General features: G+C 58.2%; 2 protein-coding genes across 12 annotated transcripts in view; one reads left to right on the forward strand and one right to left on the reverse strand.

Moving 5' to 3' along the window:
- PTPA (protein phosphatase 2 phosphatase activator) overlaps window positions 1-1,116 on the reverse strand; it is a 39,607-nt gene extending 38,491 nt beyond the window's left edge. For 4 of the 6 annotated variants that reach the window (XM_025359571.1, XM_025359574.1, XM_025359569.1 and 1 more), the window contains exon 1: window positions 363-680. In XM_025359571.1, coding sequence (XP_025215356.1) covers window positions 363-393 — 31 coding nt within the window. In that variant the 5' untranslated portion in view covers window positions 394-680. Of the gene's footprint in view, window positions 1-202; window positions 307-362; window positions 681-961 lie in introns of those variants that run through there. The other 2 variants (XM_025359570.1, XM_025359572.1) reach the window with 2 other exon arrangements.
- A 98-nt stretch (window positions 1,117-1,214) lies between these two features.
- Window positions 1,215-16,878, forward strand: CRAT (carnitine O-acetyltransferase). Of its 6 annotated transcripts, none has more exons than XM_025359565.1 (15): window positions 1,229-1,511; window positions 2,653-2,751; window positions 3,853-4,116; window positions 7,180-7,298; window positions 8,419-8,472; window positions 8,993-9,158; window positions 9,502-9,676; window positions 11,496-11,674; window positions 12,219-12,319; window positions 13,040-13,159; window positions 13,319-13,441; window positions 13,542-13,677; window positions 14,390-14,452; window positions 15,564-15,701; window positions 16,088-16,878. In XM_025359565.1, exons 3-15 carry the CDS (start codon window positions 3,889-3,891, stop codon window positions 16,301-16,303), a joined length of 1,818 nt encoding a protein of 605 aa, XP_025215350.1. In that variant the 5' UTR covers window positions 1,229-1,511; window positions 2,653-2,751; window positions 3,853-3,888; the 3' UTR covers window positions 16,304-16,878. The 6 variants fall into 6 exon arrangements, with proteins under 6 accessions (XP_025215348.1, XP_025215351.1, XP_025215350.1 ...); XM_025359561.1 differs by lacking the exon at window positions 2,653-2,751 and adding an exon at window positions 3,032-3,168; XM_025359563.1 differs by lacking the exon at window positions 2,653-2,751 and having other exon boundaries at window positions 1,215-1,511.
- The last annotated feature ends 2,026 nt before the right edge of the window (window positions 16,879-18,904 follow it).

Genomic DNA, 18,904 nt, shown 5'->3' on the forward strand with positions numbered 1-18,904 from the left:
CCCCTTCCCTGGCAACTTCCCCACCAGGTTCACGGCTGACTTAGGCACGCGCTGCCCAAAGAGGCAAAAGGCCCCCCTTATGACCACGGTGCTGCCCACCCGGCATTCGGGCAGCCCAGACTCCCACAAAACCCAGAGTTGCGCCCCAATCACCACCCCTTTGCAGCCCCTGCTTCCCTCCCAGCGGTGCCCCATCACCCACCTCTCCCCTAAGGCCATTCAACTCAGTTTCTCCTCGGGGCCCCTCAGCTTTTGCCCCTCCAGCTCCTCCGTGTCCTGACTCTCGCTCTCCTGAGCCTCCCACACCTGGCGCCGCCCTCACCCTACCCGACCCCGGCCCGGCCTGGCCCCGCCGGCCTTACCTGGTGGCGGCTGCCGCTCGCCCTCAGCCATCTTGCTCCGGCCAGGAGCCGGCCCGGATGCCTGCAGTCCCCTCTCGCCTTTCACGCTTGCACCCACCCTTCCTCTCCCCGGCTCCACCAAAGGCTCCGAGCTTCCTGAAGACAAGTGAGTGCCGGCCGGCTACAACCGAAAACCGAGAGTTAAAGTCACCCCAGGGACGACGGCCGCCATATCGGTGCGGGGCGCTCAGGGAGCATGCCCATTAACGGCCGGCGCGCGGCGGACGCGCGGACTCGGGCGACGGCCATGTCAGTGCGGGGCGCGCGGGGCGCATGCGCGCCAACGGCCGCCAAGCGCCAGGCCCGCTAACGGCCGCCGGAACGACGAGCGCCGCGGCTGCCATGATTGTGGGGGGCGTCAAGTTTGGGTTGTGCACAGCCATGTTTTTCCGGGGCAGTCTCCTGTCCCCGAGTACCACCTGTCATCTTTGTGGGTGGTAGTGACCCTAATCCAAGGAATATGAGAGGACATTCTCTGGTCAACACGGTTGTGTTTTCCTACCACTCTAAGAGTTACGCTCAAGAACACCAGACGGAGTTGGAGAGGTGCACACCGCTACCTCCAACAGCTTAGAAGACACGCGGGGGCGGGGGAGAGACAGCTGGACGGTGACCTCCTCCTTCCTACTCCACAGGTCTCAACGCCTTGCGGGGCCTCCCAACCAATGACTCGCCCTCGGCCCCGCCCCTCTGTCCCAGCACCCGCCGTGGCCCCGCCCCCAGCTCGCAGCCAGCCTACTGCGACCCGCTACCGGGAGACGCCCCGCCCCTCATGCCCCTCCCCAAGGAGACCCCGCCCCATCGAGGCCCCGCCCCCGCCCCGCAGCCAGCCTCCCGGGCTCCGTTGCAGGCTCGGGGCCCGCTACCGGCCCACGCCCCGCCTCGCGAATCCTCCTCCCCGGTGCCTGCCCGGCCCGGAGGCTGGGCACGGGGCCGCCCCTACCGGCTGGCGGCCGTAACTCAGCGACCTTGGCCCGAAGGCTCTAGCAAGGACCCACCAACCCCAGCCGCTGCAGCGGCGGCGCGGACTTTGCCCGGTGTGTGGGACGGAGCGGACTGCGTGTCCGCGGACAGGCAGCGAAGATGTTAGCCTTCGCTGCCAGGACCGTGGTGAGTGCGGCGGAGCCAGACCCCTGGACGGCGTGGGTGGGCCGTGCGGTTGCGCCCGGGAGCGGAGACCTAGTCCTGCGGCCGCTATCCGACCCGGCCTCCAGCTGATGGGGTGGGGTGGGGTGGGGCCAGGCGGGCGTCCCAGGTTTGGCAGAGCAGGAGATTCGGGCGCAGTGTCAGAAGTGGGATTGAACCCACGTCCTGGAGCATTCAATTCCAACGACCCGGGAAAGACGGGGGGACTCGGCTTCAGTTAGCACCCCCACCCTTAGACCCAGAGACAGGCCGGTGGGGGAGAGAGACCAGGAGCGTCCAGACCCGCGCTCACTCTCCCAGTTATTCTCACACACCCGTCGCACGCTTAGGCCAGAGCCACTTCTCCGACCCTGTCCAGTTAGTTGGTCAGGCTCCTTTGGTTTATCAGATGGTCCCTGGGGAATTGTGTGTGGCCAGAGAAACATGCAGAGGCATCAAGCTAGGCTGCTCAGAAAGGCCTCAGAACTGGCAGATGGCAGCCCCATGGCCTCCCTCCTCTCCAGCCCCCTTCCCCACCCTGGCTGTATCTACCCCTCAGTCCTCCCCAGAGGGCAGCCTGGATGCTAGCCTAATTTCAGTTCCTTCCATCCCTGATCCAAGCATATGTTGCTGGTGTCTCACTGTCTCGGACACACACTACCGGGCCAGAGGGCAGAGGGTGCATCCAGGCTCAGGCTCAGAGGCCCTTCTAGGTGTTGCAACACCCTGAGCCTCCACTGCACCCTTGTCACTTGTCTCCCAAGCTGCATCTCATCCCACAAACAGACTCTAGGTCATTCTCCAAGACCATCCGACTAGCCTGGTTACTTTCCTGCCAGGGAAACTGAGGCAAGGAGGGACTTGCCTAGAGTCCCCTGGAGCTGCTCATTCAAATCCAGCCCAATCGCAGCGTCCTTTGGTTTATTTTTCATACCAAAAGTCCTCCACTCTTGGACCCTAGCTGAATGAGCCACAGCTCAGGAAAAAATGAGTGTTGGTAGAGGGATAGCTCAGATAGGTTCCAGGAGTCCTGGAGAGAAACAGGAAATAGGCAGGGCTTCTGGCTGTCCCATCCACTGATGGCCTTTTCCTGGTGTCTGCTCCCCTGCACCAACCCTAATTTCAGGACCGATCCCAGGGCTGTGGTGTAACCTCAGCGGCCAGGCAGTCTCTGCCCTCCAGCAAAGTTTTCTCTCATCAAAAAGATCTTCACAGATTCTGACAGGTGTATTTTTTTATTACTTCTTGGCCTGCCTCCCTGGCACTGAGCCCATGCAGAGAAGAAAGGAAAGAACTTTCCAGGTTCCCTTCTACTGGAATGGCCCCCACCAGCCTCTCACCTGCTCCTCCTTCCTCTACTTCTGGGAGCTCGGGAGGGTGGAGTAACTTCTAGAGTTCAGGAGCTTCCCCTGCCACTGCCACTGCCACAACCCCCGTTGCCACCACAGCCATTGCCACTGCCACCTGCCTCCCCCTGAATCTTGGCTCTTGTCTTCTCTTTCCAGCCCAGGCAAGTGGCTGCCTCTGACTAGGTTCTGCTCGCCCACTTGGTAGCACAGTTAGGCTTAGAGATCCAACCAAGGCAGACAGGGCCCAGAACCTCGGTCCTGCCATGGAGGAGGATGGGCAGCAGAGAGAGAAGGTATGGAACAGAGCTCCTGCCGCTCGCCTGCTCACTGCAAGAGCAGCCTCGGGCCCTCCTGTCTCTCTTTCTGCCCACTACAGGGCCTCCTGGACTTTCTCTCTCTCTGCTGCCTCTCACCCTCCATGCCAGGCCACCCAGCTCTCTCGCCACAGCACTGCCCTCACCCCACCCCTCCCCCATCTCAGAGGCAGGAGGAAGCCCAAGGCCCCTCACCCGAAGATGCTGCCATTGTCTGGCTCTCTGTGATTCTCTCTTCTTCCCTTCTATTTCTCAACCTGGAAAGGGTGGGAGAAAAGGAGGTGGGGACCTCCAAGAGGGACAGTCACCACTCTGCTGGCTGGTTCCTCTTCCAGGGTGAGAAAGGAGGGACCTGTGCAACCCAACAGGTGGGCGGTCCCCCTCACCTCTGCTACGCCAAAGAGCCATTCATCCTGACTTGATTCCCCTGAGCTTTGCCAAGAACCATGGCCACACCCCACCCTTCCCCATCCCTACCTGCATCTCCAGGCCCTGGAGAGGCGGGGACATCTACAGCTCTAGGGCTGGGAGGCCAGGGCCAGCCCCACCCAAGAGGCTGTCTCTGCCCCAGGAATGGGCACATAAGTGCCCAGGACTGCAGCTTTGGGACTGCCAGGGCTCCAAGCTGGGAACGGAATGAACAGGATGTTCTGCTGCCTGCAGGTGAAGCCTCTGGGCTTCCTGAAGCCCTCCTCCTTGATGAAGGCTTCCGGCCGCTTCAAGGCACACCAGGATGCACTGCCACGGCTGCCTGTGCCCCCTCTCCAGCAGTCCCTGGACCACTACCTGAAGGCGCTGCAGCCCATCGTGAGTGAGGAGGAGTGGGCCCACACCAAGCAGCTGGTGGATGAGTTTCAGGCCTCAGGAGGCGTAGGGGAGCGCCTGCAGAAGGGGCTGGAGCGTCGGGCCAGGAAGACGGAGAACTGGGTGAGTGAGGGGTGCCCTCACCATGACCTGCTGCTGGCTGCACATGCACAGTTCTCCAGTGCCCACTGTGCTGGCACGGCTGTTCATTTGCCGCCCAGAGTTTTGTGAGCACGTACTCTGTGCCTGGCACTTGGCAGGGCGCCGGGTGATCAAGAAGGACACAGTCACCAGCCCACTGGAGCTGACATTCAAGTAGGGAGGAGAGAAAGGGGATGAACAGGACACAGGTTGTGGACAAGGTGTCATGTTCTGGGATCGAGGCAGGAGTGGGGTGCAAGGACAGGTACAGCCAGGTAGAAGATGATGCCCTTGTGCTCGGTGGGACAGCCTTAGGCAGGGGATACGTGTCACTTAGTGACGGATCGCCCTGGTTCTGTGTCTGATCTGTGACACAGGTGTACCCAGTTTGGAAAATATGCCTACACCAATGCTTCGTGTGCTTTTCTTTTTACATCTCATACTTCAACACACAAATTAAGAAGGTGACAGCCGGGTACAATGACTCACACCTGTAATCCCAGCACTTTGGGAGGCCAAGGCGGGCGGATCACAAGGTCAGGAGTTCGAGACCAGCCTGGCCAACATGGTGAAACCCCATCTCTACTAAAAATACAAAAATTAGCCAGGTGTGGTGGCAGACACCTATAATCCCAGATACTGGGGAGGCTGAGACAGGAGAATTGCTTGAACCTGGGAGGTGGAGGTTGCAGTGAGCCAAGATTGTGCCTCTGCACTCCAGCCTAGGCAACAGAGCAAGACTCCATCTTGGAAAAAAAAATGGGGGGGGTGCTGGGTGCGGTGGCTCATGCCTGTAATCCCAGCATTTTGGGAGGCCAAAGTGGGCGGATCATGAGGTCAGGAGATCGAGACCATCCTGGCTAACACAGTGAAACCCTGTGTCTACTAAAAAAAATACAAAAAAATTAGCTGGGTATGATGATCGGCACCTGTAGTCCCAGCTGCTCGGGAGGTTGAGGCAAGAGAATGGCGTGAACCCGGGAGGCGGAGCTTGCAGTGAGCCAAGATCACGCCACTGCACTCCAGCCTGGGCAACAGAGCAAGACTCCGTCTCAAAAAAAAAAAAAAAAAAAAAAGGTGGCCCAGCTGCTGGGAGGGAGGCAGAGTGGGAGCCAGAGATGAGAGGGAGGGGTGACATCACCCCCAGGGAGCTGTGGCAGCCTGGGTCTGACACTGGATGGGAGACAGGGAGAGTCATTAGGTCCAGGACTGTTTTGGAGGCAGTGCCAGTGTCACTTGCCAATAGTGGGGGCAGGGGTGGAATTTGCCAAGTCGGGGTTGCCTGAGGGAGAAACTGCCTGTGGGAGAGCCACAGCGGGTCCCACCCTGGGAAGTGCTGTGTTATAGGGGATGTCATGGGGATGGGAGGTGGAGCTCTAGCCCTGGGGCTTGGCGGAGGCTGGGGGGCTGCACACAGGAGGTGGAAGTCATCCACATTTGCTGAGACTCGTCAGGTCAGGACTGTGGACTCCAAAACCTGGAACAAGTCACCTCCCCCTCACCCCTTGCCAAGGGCTAGTGGCCCAGCGCCACAGGGGAGTGCGTGTGATGAAGAGGCACATCCTGCTGCTGTTCACCACAGGGTGAGGGGACGCAGGGTGGGCCCAGGTCTCTGGGGGTGGAAGGCCAGAGAAATCTGTACTGGCTGTGTGCAGGGATGGTGGGTGTTGCAGTCAGCATAGAGGACACAGGGTGACAGTCACCTGGGAGTGTGCGCAGTCCCAGACATGGAGCCTTTAATACCACATCCCTGGCTGGTGCCCAGAGACCCCCACCCCCCAGACAGAGGACGGACCGTCAGGGCAGAGAGTGAGGATGTGTCACCCACATCTTGTCACTGGCATAAGGATTCATCTTTGCAGGGAGCGTCGCCTCAAGATTGCCCTAACCTTGAGATCAAAGTGGGTATCTACTCCCCGAGGCCACAGAGCAAGACCACGTCCCTCAGGCTGCTCTGATACCCCGGTCTCCTGCCTCCTTGGACAGTTCTCTGCTGGGGATGGTCAAAAACTCACTTATTGGGCCAGACGTGGTGGCTGACGCCTGTAATCCCAGCACTTTGGGAAGCTGAGGCTCATGAATCATTTGAGGTCAGGAGTTCAAGCCTGGCCAACATGGTGAAACCCTGTCTGTACCAAAAAATACAAAAATCAGCCAGGTGTGGTGGTGCACACCTATAGCCCCAGCTACTCAGGAGGCTTAGGCAAGAGAATCGCTTGAATGCAGGAGGCAGAGGTTGCAGTGAGCTGAGATAGCACCATGGAACTTTAGCGTGGGTGACAGTGAGACCCTGTCTCAAAAAAAAAGTCACTCGTTGGACTTCGTTTTTGTAGACCCTTCCCTTTTTTCCTTTCTGTCTATTCAGGCATACATTTTAATTTAACGTATGGCAGTCATTGACAGAGAATGTGTAAAATGAGAATTCATTCACCTTGTCGGGCACAGTGGCTCATGCCTGTAATCCCAGCACTTTAGGAGGCTGAGGTGGGCGGATGACAAGGTCAGGAGATTGAGACCATCCTGGCTCACATGGTGAAACCCCATCTCTACTAAAAATACAAAAAAATCAGCCGGGCGTGGTGACAGGCGCCTGTAGTCCCAGCTACTTGGGAGGCTCAGGCAGGAGAATTGCATGAACCCGGGAGGTGGAGCTTGCAGTGAGCTGAGATTACGCCACTGCACTCCAGCCTGGGTGAGAGAGTGAGACTCTGTCTCAAAAACCAAAAAAAAAAAAAAAAAGAGAGAGAATTCATTCACCTTGCTGCCCCTCCCTACACCCCAGGTTTCCTCCCGATCTTTCTTTCACGTCCTTTCTTAGCAGCAGCGTCTGATTGATCTGGCTAATACTGATCACTCGGGCTAAAGGGAAGAGGCTGGTGGGTTTAAGGTGTGGGGCGGGAAGGGTGGGTTCTGGGTCTAAGCATTTACTTTGAGAATCTCCACAGCAGGGTAGAGGGCATGGGGCCAGCCACGTCCCCTAGCCCTGGGAAGAGGGAGCACCAGGGCCCATGCACCCCTCCTGACAGGCTCTGGCCCTTTTCCCAGCTGTCTGAGTGGTGGCTCAAGACTGCCTACCTCCAGTACCGCCAGCCTGTGGTCATCTGCTCCAGCCCAGGTGTGATGCTGCCCAAGCAGAACTTCGTGGACCTGCAGGGTCAGCTCCGGTGAGTGGCTGGGGCTAGGGGGCTGGGAGGCAGCCGGGCCCCTCGAGTCCACTTCCCCCAGCGGCTTGGAGGGGCCCTGACCCTGTTTATCTTTCTGCCCCACAAATAGCCTTATGAAGTAGGGAGCATCCTCCCTATTTTACAAATGGGGAAATTGAGGCTCGGAGCAGGGAAGGGAGCTGCCCAAGACCCCATTCAGGAAGCAGGGTCTCTCTAGCTCTGAAGCCTCATGGCTATTAACCACATCTTTGTGGAGGCCCCATCCTCCTCCGTACCTGGGGCTTCTCCCCAGCCCCAGTTTTAGCACTTCACCCCTCCTTCCCACTCTCCTCAGCTAGCCACAGGGGTGACCTCTGTACACAGTCCCCTTTTCCACATTCGGCCAGGTCACCTGCGCCAGCCCCTATTCCAGTCCTACCAGAGATAAAAATACCAGCAACAAGGATCTCCTGCCCAAGGACCAGCCACTGGCTGCCGCCACCTGCTTCTCTTAAAGGGACCAGGGCACCCTGGGAAGGGCCGGGGTTCAGGCCCGGGAACTCCAGCCAGTGGTCCCCATGGTGGGATCCAGGGGCAGCCCCAAGCATTGAGGATGGTTGCCATGGGCCAGACAGCCCTGGGAGGAAGGCGGCCTGGGGGACACAGAGGCCCAGAGTGGGGAAGAGACCTAGTGGAGGGAACACCGGAGCCACTGCTGTCCCATTCACACCACCCCAGGGGCCTGGGGCCCTCCAGAGCCAATGCTTCAGAGCAGATGACACCCCCTCCAGATTCCAGGATGTGGTTCAGGAGCTCAGGCCTTCTGTGGGTAGACCCAGCCCACTGACCCCTAACCAAGCCACACTCCAGCTGCAAGGGACTAGCACCCAAGTCCTACCAGGCCCTTGGCCACCAGCACTTCCCCGAGCCCTCCTGACTGTGCTCCCTCTAGAGGTTACAAAGAAGCAGACACAGACTGGCAAACTGGGACTCCTAGGCTCCTCCCTTGCGCTCCTGGGCTTTCTGGACACGGTGAGGGAGGATGGAAGACTAGGCCTCCTACTCCCCAAGCAGGTGTCCCTAGCTCGGGGCCTCCTTCAGGGTGTCTACACAGCTTCTAATCTCTAATCAATCTTTCCAGATTTGCTGCCAAACTCATTGAGGGTGTGTTGGATTTCAAGGTCATGATTGACAAGTGAGCAGCCCCACCCCTGCCCAGCCCCACACCTGCCCAGGCCTGCCTAATTACCACAGCCACTTCTGACCCCAGCCCTGGCCCAGCAGGCCCAAAGCTCAGTCACTTTCACTTCCTGTCAGCCCAGCCTTGGGTGGGATTTGGGAGATGGAGCACTGGGGATTGTCGTCTGCTACAGCTGCTGGAATCTCCTCTTGGTGGGTGACCCTGTCCCATCCCAACTAAAGAGGACCCCAGAGTTTTATTCGCTGCTTCATCTCCCCCGTTACAAACTGAAGCCCAGAGAGGGGAAGGGAGGGAGTTTCTAGGTGACTTCTGAACAGGGCCCACTGGGGCAGAAAGCGAGCCCCCTGCCTGCAGCGCAGCCCTGAGGTGCCCTGCTTATGCTGGGAGGGGGAGCGGGGACACTGTGTAAGCCCCGAGCAGTACCTAGGAGGTCGACCCTGCCCTCCTAGGTCGACCCTGCCCTCCTCCCCATTCACTTGCCCAGTGGCGCCCTCACTGCCCCTCTGCCCTGCAGTGAGACCCTGCCCGTGGAGTACCTGGGGGGAAAGCCACTGTGCATGAACCAGTACTATCAGATCCTGTCCTCCTGCCGAGTGCCGGGCCCCAAGCAGGACACGGTCAGCAACTTCAGCAAGACCAAGAAGCCTCCCACGCACATCACCGTGGTACACAACTACCAGGTGGGTGGCCCCCACCCACGCCTGCAAGCCCCTGCCCTGCTGCAGGAGTACAGCAGGACGGCTGCGGTCGGCTTCCCCACTGGGGTTCCCCAGCACACATGCCCATGTGCCCCAGGAATGGGCATCCCCTGGCTTCTCCATTGGCGGCCCAGGGAGGCCAGGAGGGGCCGTGGGCCTGCCCAGCCCAGAAGGGCGATCCAAGGACCTCCTCCCCCTCACACCCTTGGCCTGACTCCATCCCCTCCAAGGCCAAGGCCAGGAGGAGGCAGGTGTGGGGAGGTGGCTGCTCTCAGCCTGAGGTCCCCACTCAGCTCCCTCCTCTTACCTGCCTGTGCCCCGACAGTTTTTTGAGCTGGACGTGTACCACAGTGACGGGACGCCCCTCACTGCGGATCAGATCTTCGTGCAGCTGGAGAAGATCTGGAACTCATCCCTACAGACCAACAAGGAGCCTGTGGGCATCCTCACCTCCAACCACCGCAACTCCTGGGCCAAGGCATACAACACCCTCATCAAAGGTGCCTCTTGCGGGCCGTGCTGGGGCTGCACACCCAGGCCTCTTTCCCTGGTGGGGACCAGCGTCAACACCACCCATAGGGTACCCTACCCGAAGTCTGGTGGCAACAAAGGAATGAGAAGAGACAGGTTAAGAGTTCATAAAGGGGGCTGGGCGCGGTGGCTCACGCCTGTAATCCCAGCACTTTGGGAGGCCGAGGCAGGCAGATCACAAGGTCAGGAAATCGAGACCATCCAGGCTAACACGGTGAAACCCCGTCTCTACTAAAAATACAAAAAATTAGCCTGGTGTGGTGGCGAGTGCCCGTAGTCCCAGCTACTCGGGAGGCTGAGGCAGGAGAATGGCGTGAACCCGGGAGGTGGAGCTTGCAGTGAGCCAAGATCGCGCCACTGCACTCCAGCCTGGGTGACAGAGTAAGACTCTGTCTCAAAAAAAAAAAAAGATTTCATAAAGCTGGGAGCCAGGGGCCAGTTGCAAAGTGGAGGCTGCAAAAGGCACAGAGTTCTGGTCTCCACACTATTTGTTGAGTACAATCACTTAGGTCTAAGAAGCAGATGTTCAGGGCAAAACAGTGAAAGGGAGGCAGTGCGTCATAGGCGTAATCTATAGCAATAGCGGTTTCAATGAATCTCCTTTGTGTTCAAACAGCATATCTTTAACTTACCAGAGAGTAGCTAGTGGGAGCGGCTTAACTAGGAGCCTGCACGTCTGTCCACATTCTAGTGTTTCAAAGGAGTGTCTTTCTCCTTGAACACAGTGTTTACAGATAGAGTGGGTCTCGCTCTGAGCATGGGAACATGATGGCAATTAGGAGGCTTTCCTCCTCAGCGGCCTCTTGTGGCTTTCCACAACTTATTATCCCATTTTTTTTTTTTTTTTTTTTTGAGACGGAGTCTTGCTCTGTCGCCCAGGCTGGAGTGCAGTGGCCGGATCTCAGCTCACTGCAAGCTCCGCCTCCCGGGTTCACGCCATTCTCCTGCCTCAGCCTCCCGAGTAGCTGGGACTACAGGCGTCCGCCATATCGCCCGGCTAGTTTTTTGTTATTTTTTAGTAGAGACGGGGTTTCACCATGTTAGCCAGGATGGTCTCGATCTCCTGACCTCGTGATCCACCCGTCTCAGCCTCCCAAAGTGCTGGGATTACAGGCTTGAGCCACCGCGCCCGTCCATTATCCCATATTTTTAAGGCCAGTTTATACAGGCACCCCACAAGCCCTTTTCCCAACATTCCCCCAGCACACTGGGCCCCGCACAGCCGTGGGCAGCCATGGTTCTCATTGCATCCTCTCAACCTGGAGCAGGCAATGTAGGCCCCGTGTCATAGATGAGGACACCTCATGGTTAGGGTAGTTTCTTTCTGCTAAATAGCAAGTTAGGATTACAGTCCAAGTCCTCTGGCTGAGGAGCCCACCCACCTCCACGCTCCCTGTACCCCCGAGCACCAGCAATCCTCCAAAGCATGTCTTGCTCAGGGGCATTAGCCCCAAAGTCAGACCACCCGTGTGGGATCCCTGGCTGCCACGCCAGCTCCTGTGTGACCCTGGGCTTCCGTTTCCTGTGTCTAAAGTGGGCCAGGTGTTGGGTCCTGCCTCAAGGAATGCTGTGGGGCTGCAGGGTCCTGTTGAGTTTGAAGCTCCGAACCCACACCCTACACTCGGTGAATGCCCTGGAGGGCCCCTGAGGTGGGGATCTCCTCATCCCAGAGGGGGTACAAATAGGTCAGAAGAGCCCAGGGCAGGAGGCTGTGGAGGGGCTGGTCCATCTCTCCCACACCCTGAGACTCACCCCATTTTGAGCCTCCCCACCCCATGCCACCTGCAGACAAGGTGAACCGGGATTCCGTGCGCTCCATCCAGAAGAGTATCTTCACCGTGTGCCTGGATGCGCCCGTGCCCAGGGTCTCAGAAGACGTGTACCGCAGCCACGTGGCAGGCCAGATGCTGCACGGGGGCGGCAGCAGGCTCAACAGCGGCAACCGCTGGTTCGACAAGACGCTGCAGGTGAGGCCCAGCAGGGCTTCGCCCACTCGTGTACACCTGAACAGGGCCTCCATGGCCTCGGGACTTCCTGCCCCTCCCCGGCCCTGCGTCCCCAGCCTCCTAGCTTGTAAAACAGGCAGGAAGCCAGCAGGCTGGACGCCACCATAATTACCAGGCAGCCAGCCTGTCATCACCAGTCCTGCCGCTGGCCTGGAAACTGCTGCCACCCCCAGCACACCACCTCAGCACCTCACAGAGAACCTGGGATCCGGGGTCAGCCAGTGCAATCCTGGCACAACAATCCCTCTCTGCACCTGTAAAATGGGGAGGTGGTCGACTTCACCGGCAGAGTAGTTTGAAGGACTCGGTCAGGCACGCTGAGCGTGGGATGTGCTTAGCACACCAGGGCACCCAGTGAATGTCAGCTATTGTTAATAACAGTAATAAGTCAGCATAGCCCATTGAGATGGCTTCAGAGAGGCCCTTGCCTTGACCAAAGAGTGATTGGGTCGGGGCCACCCCCCAGGGCCCTGGGGCTGACCGGGGTCTCCCTTCCCTTCCGCAGTTCATCGTGGCAGAAGATGGCTCCTGTGGGCTCGTGTACGAGCACGCTGCAGCGGAGGGGCCCCCTATCGTCACCCTTCTGGACTATGTCATCGAGTACACGTGAGTACAGTCACATCTCTCGCCTAGTTCCCCAGCGCCTAGTAACAGGTGACACACAGGTGATAGACCAGCTTATAGGGGAATACTCTCCTTTGTGCCTGGGAATGTTTCTTCCAAGGAAGCCAGCCGGATATGGTGGCTTATGCCTGTAATCCTGACACTTTGGGAGGCTGAGACGGGAGGATCAGTTGAGGTCAGGAGTTTGAGATCAGCCTGGCCAACATGGTGAAATGCCATTTCTACTAAAAATAGAAAAAAAAAAAAATTACCCAGGTGTGGCAGCGTATGCCTATAATCCCAATTACTCAGGAGGCTGAGGCACAAGAATTGCTTGAACCCAGGAGGCAGAGGTTGCGTTGAGCGGAGACTGTGCCACTGCACTCCAACCTGGGCGACAGAGTGAGACTCCATCTCAAAAGAAAAAAAAACAAAATTAGCCAGGCGTGGTGGCAGGCACCTGTAATCCCAGCTACTCAGGAGGCTGAGGCAGGAGAATCACTTGAACCAGGGAGGCCAAGGTTGCAGTGAGCTGAGATCACACCATTGCACTCCAGCCTGGGCAACAGAGCAAGACTTCATCTTTAAAAAAAAAAAGAAAGCTGAAGTGAAGGTCGTTTTCAGAACAAACACATCTCCCCGGGCTGGCCCCCACCCTGGTCTCAGAATGGACTCAGGCTCTAGAGGCGCCAGCATGAGCCTGAGGCCCCACGTACTGTGCAGGAAGAAACCCGAGCTCGTGCGGTCTCCCATGGTGCCCCTGCCCATGCCCAAGAAGCTGCGGTTCAACATCACCCCCGAGATCAAGAGCGACATCGAGAAGGCCAAGCAGAACCTCAGCATGTAAGTGTCTGCCCCTGCCATCCCCGTGCTGGGTGGGTAAGGCCAGGCCCTTGAGCTTGAGTGGCTCCTGTGCCAGCTCTCTCATGACACCCAGACCCTCTGTGGGGTTGGCAGGGGCTGCCGGGGCCTGCCCCTCACCTGCCCTTCCCACACCCCCAGCATGATCCAGGACCTGGACATCACCATGATGGTGTTCCATCATTTTGGAAAGGACTTCCCCAAGTCGGAGAAGCTAAGCCCAGATGCCTTCATCCAGATGGCTTTGCAGCTGGCCTACTACAGGTGCACCTCTGCGGCCCACCCATGGAGGAGGGAGGAGACCTGGGGGCAGGGGAGGGGGTGTCCGCCTCCAAGGGGCGTGCTCAGCCCCGTTTCCCACCAGGATCTACAGGCAGGCATGTGCCACCTACGAAAGTGCCTCCCTGCGCATGTTTCACCTGGGCCGCACCGACACCATCCGCTCGGCTTCCATGGATTCACTCGCCTTTGTCAAGGCCATGGATGACTCCAGTGTCACGGTGAGAGGTCTGGGGTGAGGGCGGGTGAGCTGGGTCTGAGCCATCTCCCTCGTGCTCACTCAGTCAACACACATTGATTGAGCACCTACAGGATTCCAGCCCCATGGTGGGCTCGGGGAATCTAACAGAAGCTGGAACCGTGAATCTAGCTCTGAGCTTCCTGGGGGCCAAAGAGAAAAAGGGAGTCATTCATTTGTTCATTCATTTATTCATTGGCAGTAAAGCAACTGCGCTATGTCAGGCCCCAGCTGAGGACCAAGGAGTTGGCAGGTGCAACACTCGCTCTTTTGTTTTTTCTTGTTTTTTTTTTTTTAGAAAGAGTCTTGCTCTGTCCCCCAGGCTGGAGTGCAGTGGCATGATCTCGACTCACTGCAACCTCCACCTCCCGGGTTCAAGCAATTCTCCTGCCTCAGCCTCCCAAGTAGCTGGGACTACAGGTGCCTGCCACCATGCCCGGCTAATTTTTGTATTTTTAGTAGAGACAGCGTTTCACCATGTTGACCAGGCTGGTCTCAAACTCCTGACCTCAATGGATCCACCTGCCTTGGCCTCCCAAAGTGTTGAGATTACAGGCGTGAGCCACTGCTCTCGGCCCTAATAGTTTCTCTTAAAGAGCTCAGAATCTAGTGCTGGGTGAGGGATGGGCTACTGAGGTGGGCAAAGAGAAGAGAAGGGACAGTGCTTCAGCTCCCTCCAACCCTCACCACTCTAGGGGCACCAGAAGGTGGAGCTGCTGCGGAAGGCCGTGCAGGCCCACCGAGGCTATACCGACCGGGTGAGTGAGCCCGCTTGTGCCTACTCACTTGTCCCTTAGTGTCAGCCATCTGTCTGTCCCTCTGACTATCCATCCCTGCAGCCAATGGCAATGGCTGCCAACCCTTTGCTAGGACCACACCTCCCCCAGCCTGGGAGCACCTGGAACCAGGCTGAATAGCCCCTACTCTTTTTTTTTTGTTGTTAGCCCTTTTTTTTTTGAGATGGAATCTTGCTCTGTCGCCCAGGCTAGAGTGCAGTGGTGCGATCTCGGCTCACTGCAATCCCTGCCTCCCGGGTTCAAGCAATTCTCCTGCCTCAGCCTCCCAAGTAGCTGGGATTACAGGCACCCGCCACCATGCCCAGCTAAGTTTTGTATTTTTAGTAGAGACAGGGATTCACCATGTTGACAGGCTAGTCTCAAACTCCTGACCTCAAGTGATCCACCCACCTCAGGCTCCCAAAGTACTGGGATTACAGGCATGAGCCACTGCGCCCAGCCAAATATCTCCATTTTAAAGTTGGAGAGACCCAGCCTGGGCCCAGTAACTGCCCTGGTCCCAGGTTCCAGGGTTGGCCTGGGCCCTAGATTTTGGGTCACACTCTCTCCCTGATGCTAGGTATATGTGTTCCAGCAGACAGCGAGTTTCCTGCCCTCCAGCAGCTTGGGCTGCAGTCAGGGAGGTGGCTGTCTGGGTGCATGTCCAGGCTCTGTCTCTGAGCAGCTGTGTGTCCAGGCTCTGACCGTGCTACATGCACACATCCATTTAAAGCTTACCGCCACCCTGCGAGGGGAGTGCAGGACTCACCCCTCTTTACAGATGAAGACACTACGGTTGCAGAACCTAAGCAACCTACCAAGGCCCCACAGCCAGGATGGGGCTAGGCCACCCAGCTCCAGGGCCCTGCTCCGCAACCCTGCACTGTCCTGCCTCCCTGGGCAAATCCCCGCCCCTCCCTGAGCCTCAGTTTCCCCATCTGTGAAACAAAGGCTCTCTCTGGCCAGAATACTCTGGTCTCATGGTTCTGAGTGGTCAGTGCCTGGGAAGGATGGCACTGCCACAGGCTGAAGAGGGCAGGGATACCCCGCGGGTCCACAGCCCCTACTCCTGACAGCTCTCCCACCCCAACAGGCCATCCGTGGAGAGGCCTTTGATCGACACCTCCTGGGCCTGAAGCTGCAGGCCATCGAGGACCTGGTGAGCATGCCTGACATCTTCATGGACACCTCCTATGCCATCGCCATGCACTTCCACCTCTCCACCAGCCAGGTGGGCCACTGCCCCAGGTGCCCCGGGGGCTGCAGGCAGAGAACCCACTGGCAGTTTGACGTGGCCCACACAGGCCCCACTGGCCCAATGCCGACACAGCTGAGTTCCAGAGGAGGAACTAGGGGCAGGGGCCTATCTGCAGCCCAGGCAGGCTGAGAAGGGGTCAGTGCTTCTCATGGGAGAATCAGCTTCCCTGACCCACTGGTCAGGTATAAAGGAACATTTGATTCGTGCCAGCCTGTACTGGTTGCTGGGATATAGCAGGGGACAGACCATGGTCTCTGCCCTCAAAGGGCCCGCAGTCTTGGCAGAAGCACAGGCAGCCTGGGAAGTGCTGGGGGCGTCAAGGTAGGGGAGCTTGAGAGCTTTCGTCCTGCCATCCCCAGGTCCCTTCCAAGACAGACTGCGTCATGTTCTTTGGGCCCGTGGTCCCCGATGGCTACGGTGTCTGCTATAACCCCATGGAGGCCCACATCAACTTCTCCCTGTCGGCCTACAACAGCTGCGCAGAGACCAACGCCGCCCGCCTGGCACATTACCTGGAGAAGGCGCTCCTGGACATGCGTGCCCTGCTGCAGAGCCACCCCCGGGCCAAGCTCTGAGCCCCTAGGACTCAGGCCTGCCAATGCCACAGCCAAGCCCACCCTGGGATGGGCCACCCACCATTGGTTCCCTCTTCCCTGGTCCCCCCAAATCTACTAAGTCACGGACCACATCCTCCGGGGGCCTGCAGGCCCCAGCCAAGTGCCTTCCGTGGGTCATCTCAGCACCTGCCGGGGCCCGACCTGGGGCTGAGTGCAGAGGCTGAGCGGGACGTTAGGCCCCGGCCCCTGGTGCCTCCTCCACCGATGCCTCCTCTGGGGAAGGGAACCAGCCCTCTGGAACAGGAGACTGGCAAGAGCTCTTTGTCTCACGAGCTCAGCCCCAGCCACTCCCTGCCATCTCTATGACCAGGCCAGCATCTGTACCCTGCTTCCCAAACTCCCAGGACCTGGAGACAGGACTGTCTGGGGCAAGGGGCCAGGGTGTGAGGTTTCGCCTCCGTGGCAGCTGTGTTCCTGTGGGTAGCATGGCTAGTGAGCCGCCTCTGGTTCCACTCAGCTTGGTTCCTGCCCCTGCCCTGTTGTATGATATTTATATTGCAAGGTCATCAATAAATGGGAATTGTGTTGGTGAAGAAGTGTTTCAGCTGAGGCAGGCAGGGTGGGGGCAGGCACCTGGCCTTGCCCTCTTCAGCTTTCCCTGGGCCTGGGAGCTGGTGACCAAGCAGCCAGTGCGCCCGAGGACTTTGGTCCAGGAGCCAAGGGCCAGCTGTGACCTCGGGGCAATGGGCCCAGAACTGGGCCAGAGCCAGGGCTGCGTCCTTCACCAGCAACTTCCCACCTACCTCTGGCTTGGGCCTTCCCAAGTCCCATGGGTTGTGGGTAGGGGCAACTCTCCCAGGGGACTGTGGGGCCCAGCAGTGTGGCTGATATCCAGGAACCCAGGGTGTCACCCTGCTTCCCCCCACTGAACCCAGCAAAAGTAGGAGTACAGCAGCAGGCTCAGCTTACCCCAGACCAAGCCGCTGCCAGGACAGACACCTTCGGGGGTGGGCAGGGGAAGCCATCAGAGCAGAACCACGTACCTGCCCACAGTCCCATGTCCATGGCTGAGCCAGGGCATCCTGGCAAAACCAAGCGTGCTGTTTGTGGGGAGGGGAGAGTCTCCCACTGGAACACTGGCCTGTGAGGAAGGCCCGTGTGAAACCCCACGGGTGAATGCTGGGGTGGGCCGAGGGAGGTTGGCTGGCCTGTGAGTAAAGGGCTCTGTGACCGGACTAAGCTGGGACAGTCACCTCAGAGTGGGGCCTGTGGTTTTCTCCATTTGTCAGATGAAGAAGCAGGCTTAGCGAGGTTAAGATCACCAGGACACTAAATGGCAGAGCAGGATTCACAGAGGCCACACTTGTCTCCTCTAGGCCAGGGCTCCAAAAAGCCCCTCCCTAGAGCCAGGTCCCCAGCCCCAGGCCACATCCACCCACCTGTCCCAGAGCAGGGGCTGGAGAAAGGGAGGCTATGGGTGCCCAGCCTCAGGACCATGAGTGAGCGGGTGAAGAGGGAGGTCAGGCTGAGCCTGAGCTCTAATCAGGCACAGGGACCTGCCAGGCCTGGCCAGCGGTGGCATACTCAGTGAGAGAGGGAAGCCACTTGCCCAGTGCCCCAAGGGGACCGGAGGTGTAGCCCAGACAATGGGGGGAGTGGGTGGAGGCAGGGAAAGGGATGCCTCCATGGGGAACAAGTAGGCTGGGAAGAGAATGTCACCTGGACCAGCACGCCGACTCTGCTCCTCTCTACACAACAGGGTGCTCCCTCTGGGGGTGACTAGAACCACTAGGAAACAGGGTCCACAGCAGGGCAGAGTGGGTGCTGCATGAGCAACCAGGGGTGGGCCTGCAGCCAGCCCAGGGCAGGACAGGGAGGGGAGAACGAACAGTCAAGAGGCTGCCAGACACCCTAGATTCCCGAAACTCAGCTAAGAACCCTACAGGTCTGAATATAAGGTTGGATTTTTTTCCCCAGAACTATCCTTCTGAATTGAGGGGCATTCCCATAGGGTGGCGGCATTACAGGCCCCATCACATGGAAGCCCCCTCAATTCCCTGGAGACACCAACTATTGTTCAAGGAGAGTGCATTCAGCATCTGAGCAACCTCAATCATGGTGACAGGAAATCCCTAGAGGTCCTTGGGGGTGGAAAAAGGCAAAGAAACAAGATTTTGTCATTTTTCCTTAGGGGTAATTACTGAGGCCTCACACTCGGACATCAGGAGAAACCAGTGCTGAACGTTGTGTGCCAGGGGACACTTGTGGCTTGGAATGAAATTTCTAGTGCTTGTTCTGTGCATGAAATCCTACAGGTGCTGCTTAAAGGCTGGCATAGCGAAGACAGCAGCCTCAGGAGAGCGGGGTCAGCTGACCCAGAGGGGGCTCCAAGGGTGACGCCAGTGATGCAGATGAAAAACGTGATTTGTTTTTGCAAAATTAGTGAACAAAAGGTGTTCTGAATTGGTATATCTTGAGCAATACATCATTTGATATTTGAATGAGTAATAAAATTTTTTTTTTTTTTTTTTTTTTTTTTTTTGGAGACAGTTTCACTCTTGTCACCCAGGCTGAAGTGCAATGGTGTGATCTCGGCTCATTGCAACTTCCACCTCCGGG

Source organism: Theropithecus gelada, chromosome 15 (assembly GCF_003255815.1).
Source record: "Theropithecus gelada isolate Dixy chromosome 15, Tgel_1.0, whole genome shotgun sequence".
Taxonomy (NCBI): domain Eukaryota; kingdom Metazoa; phylum Chordata; class Mammalia; order Primates; family Cercopithecidae; genus Theropithecus; species Theropithecus gelada.

Coding starts and splice junctions, on each gene's coding strand:
- CRAT (XM_025359561.1), top strand. CDS start 3,139: ATGGAGGAGGATGGGCAGCAGAGAGAGAAG. Junction 9,159..9,501: donor CCGTGGTACACAACTACCAG/GTGGGTGGCCCC, acceptor GTGCCCCGACAG/TTTTTTGAGCTGGACGTGTA. Junction 14,453..15,563: donor ACCGAGGCTATACCGACCGG/GTGAGTGAGCCC, acceptor CCACCCCAACAG/GCCATCCGTGGAGAGGCCTT.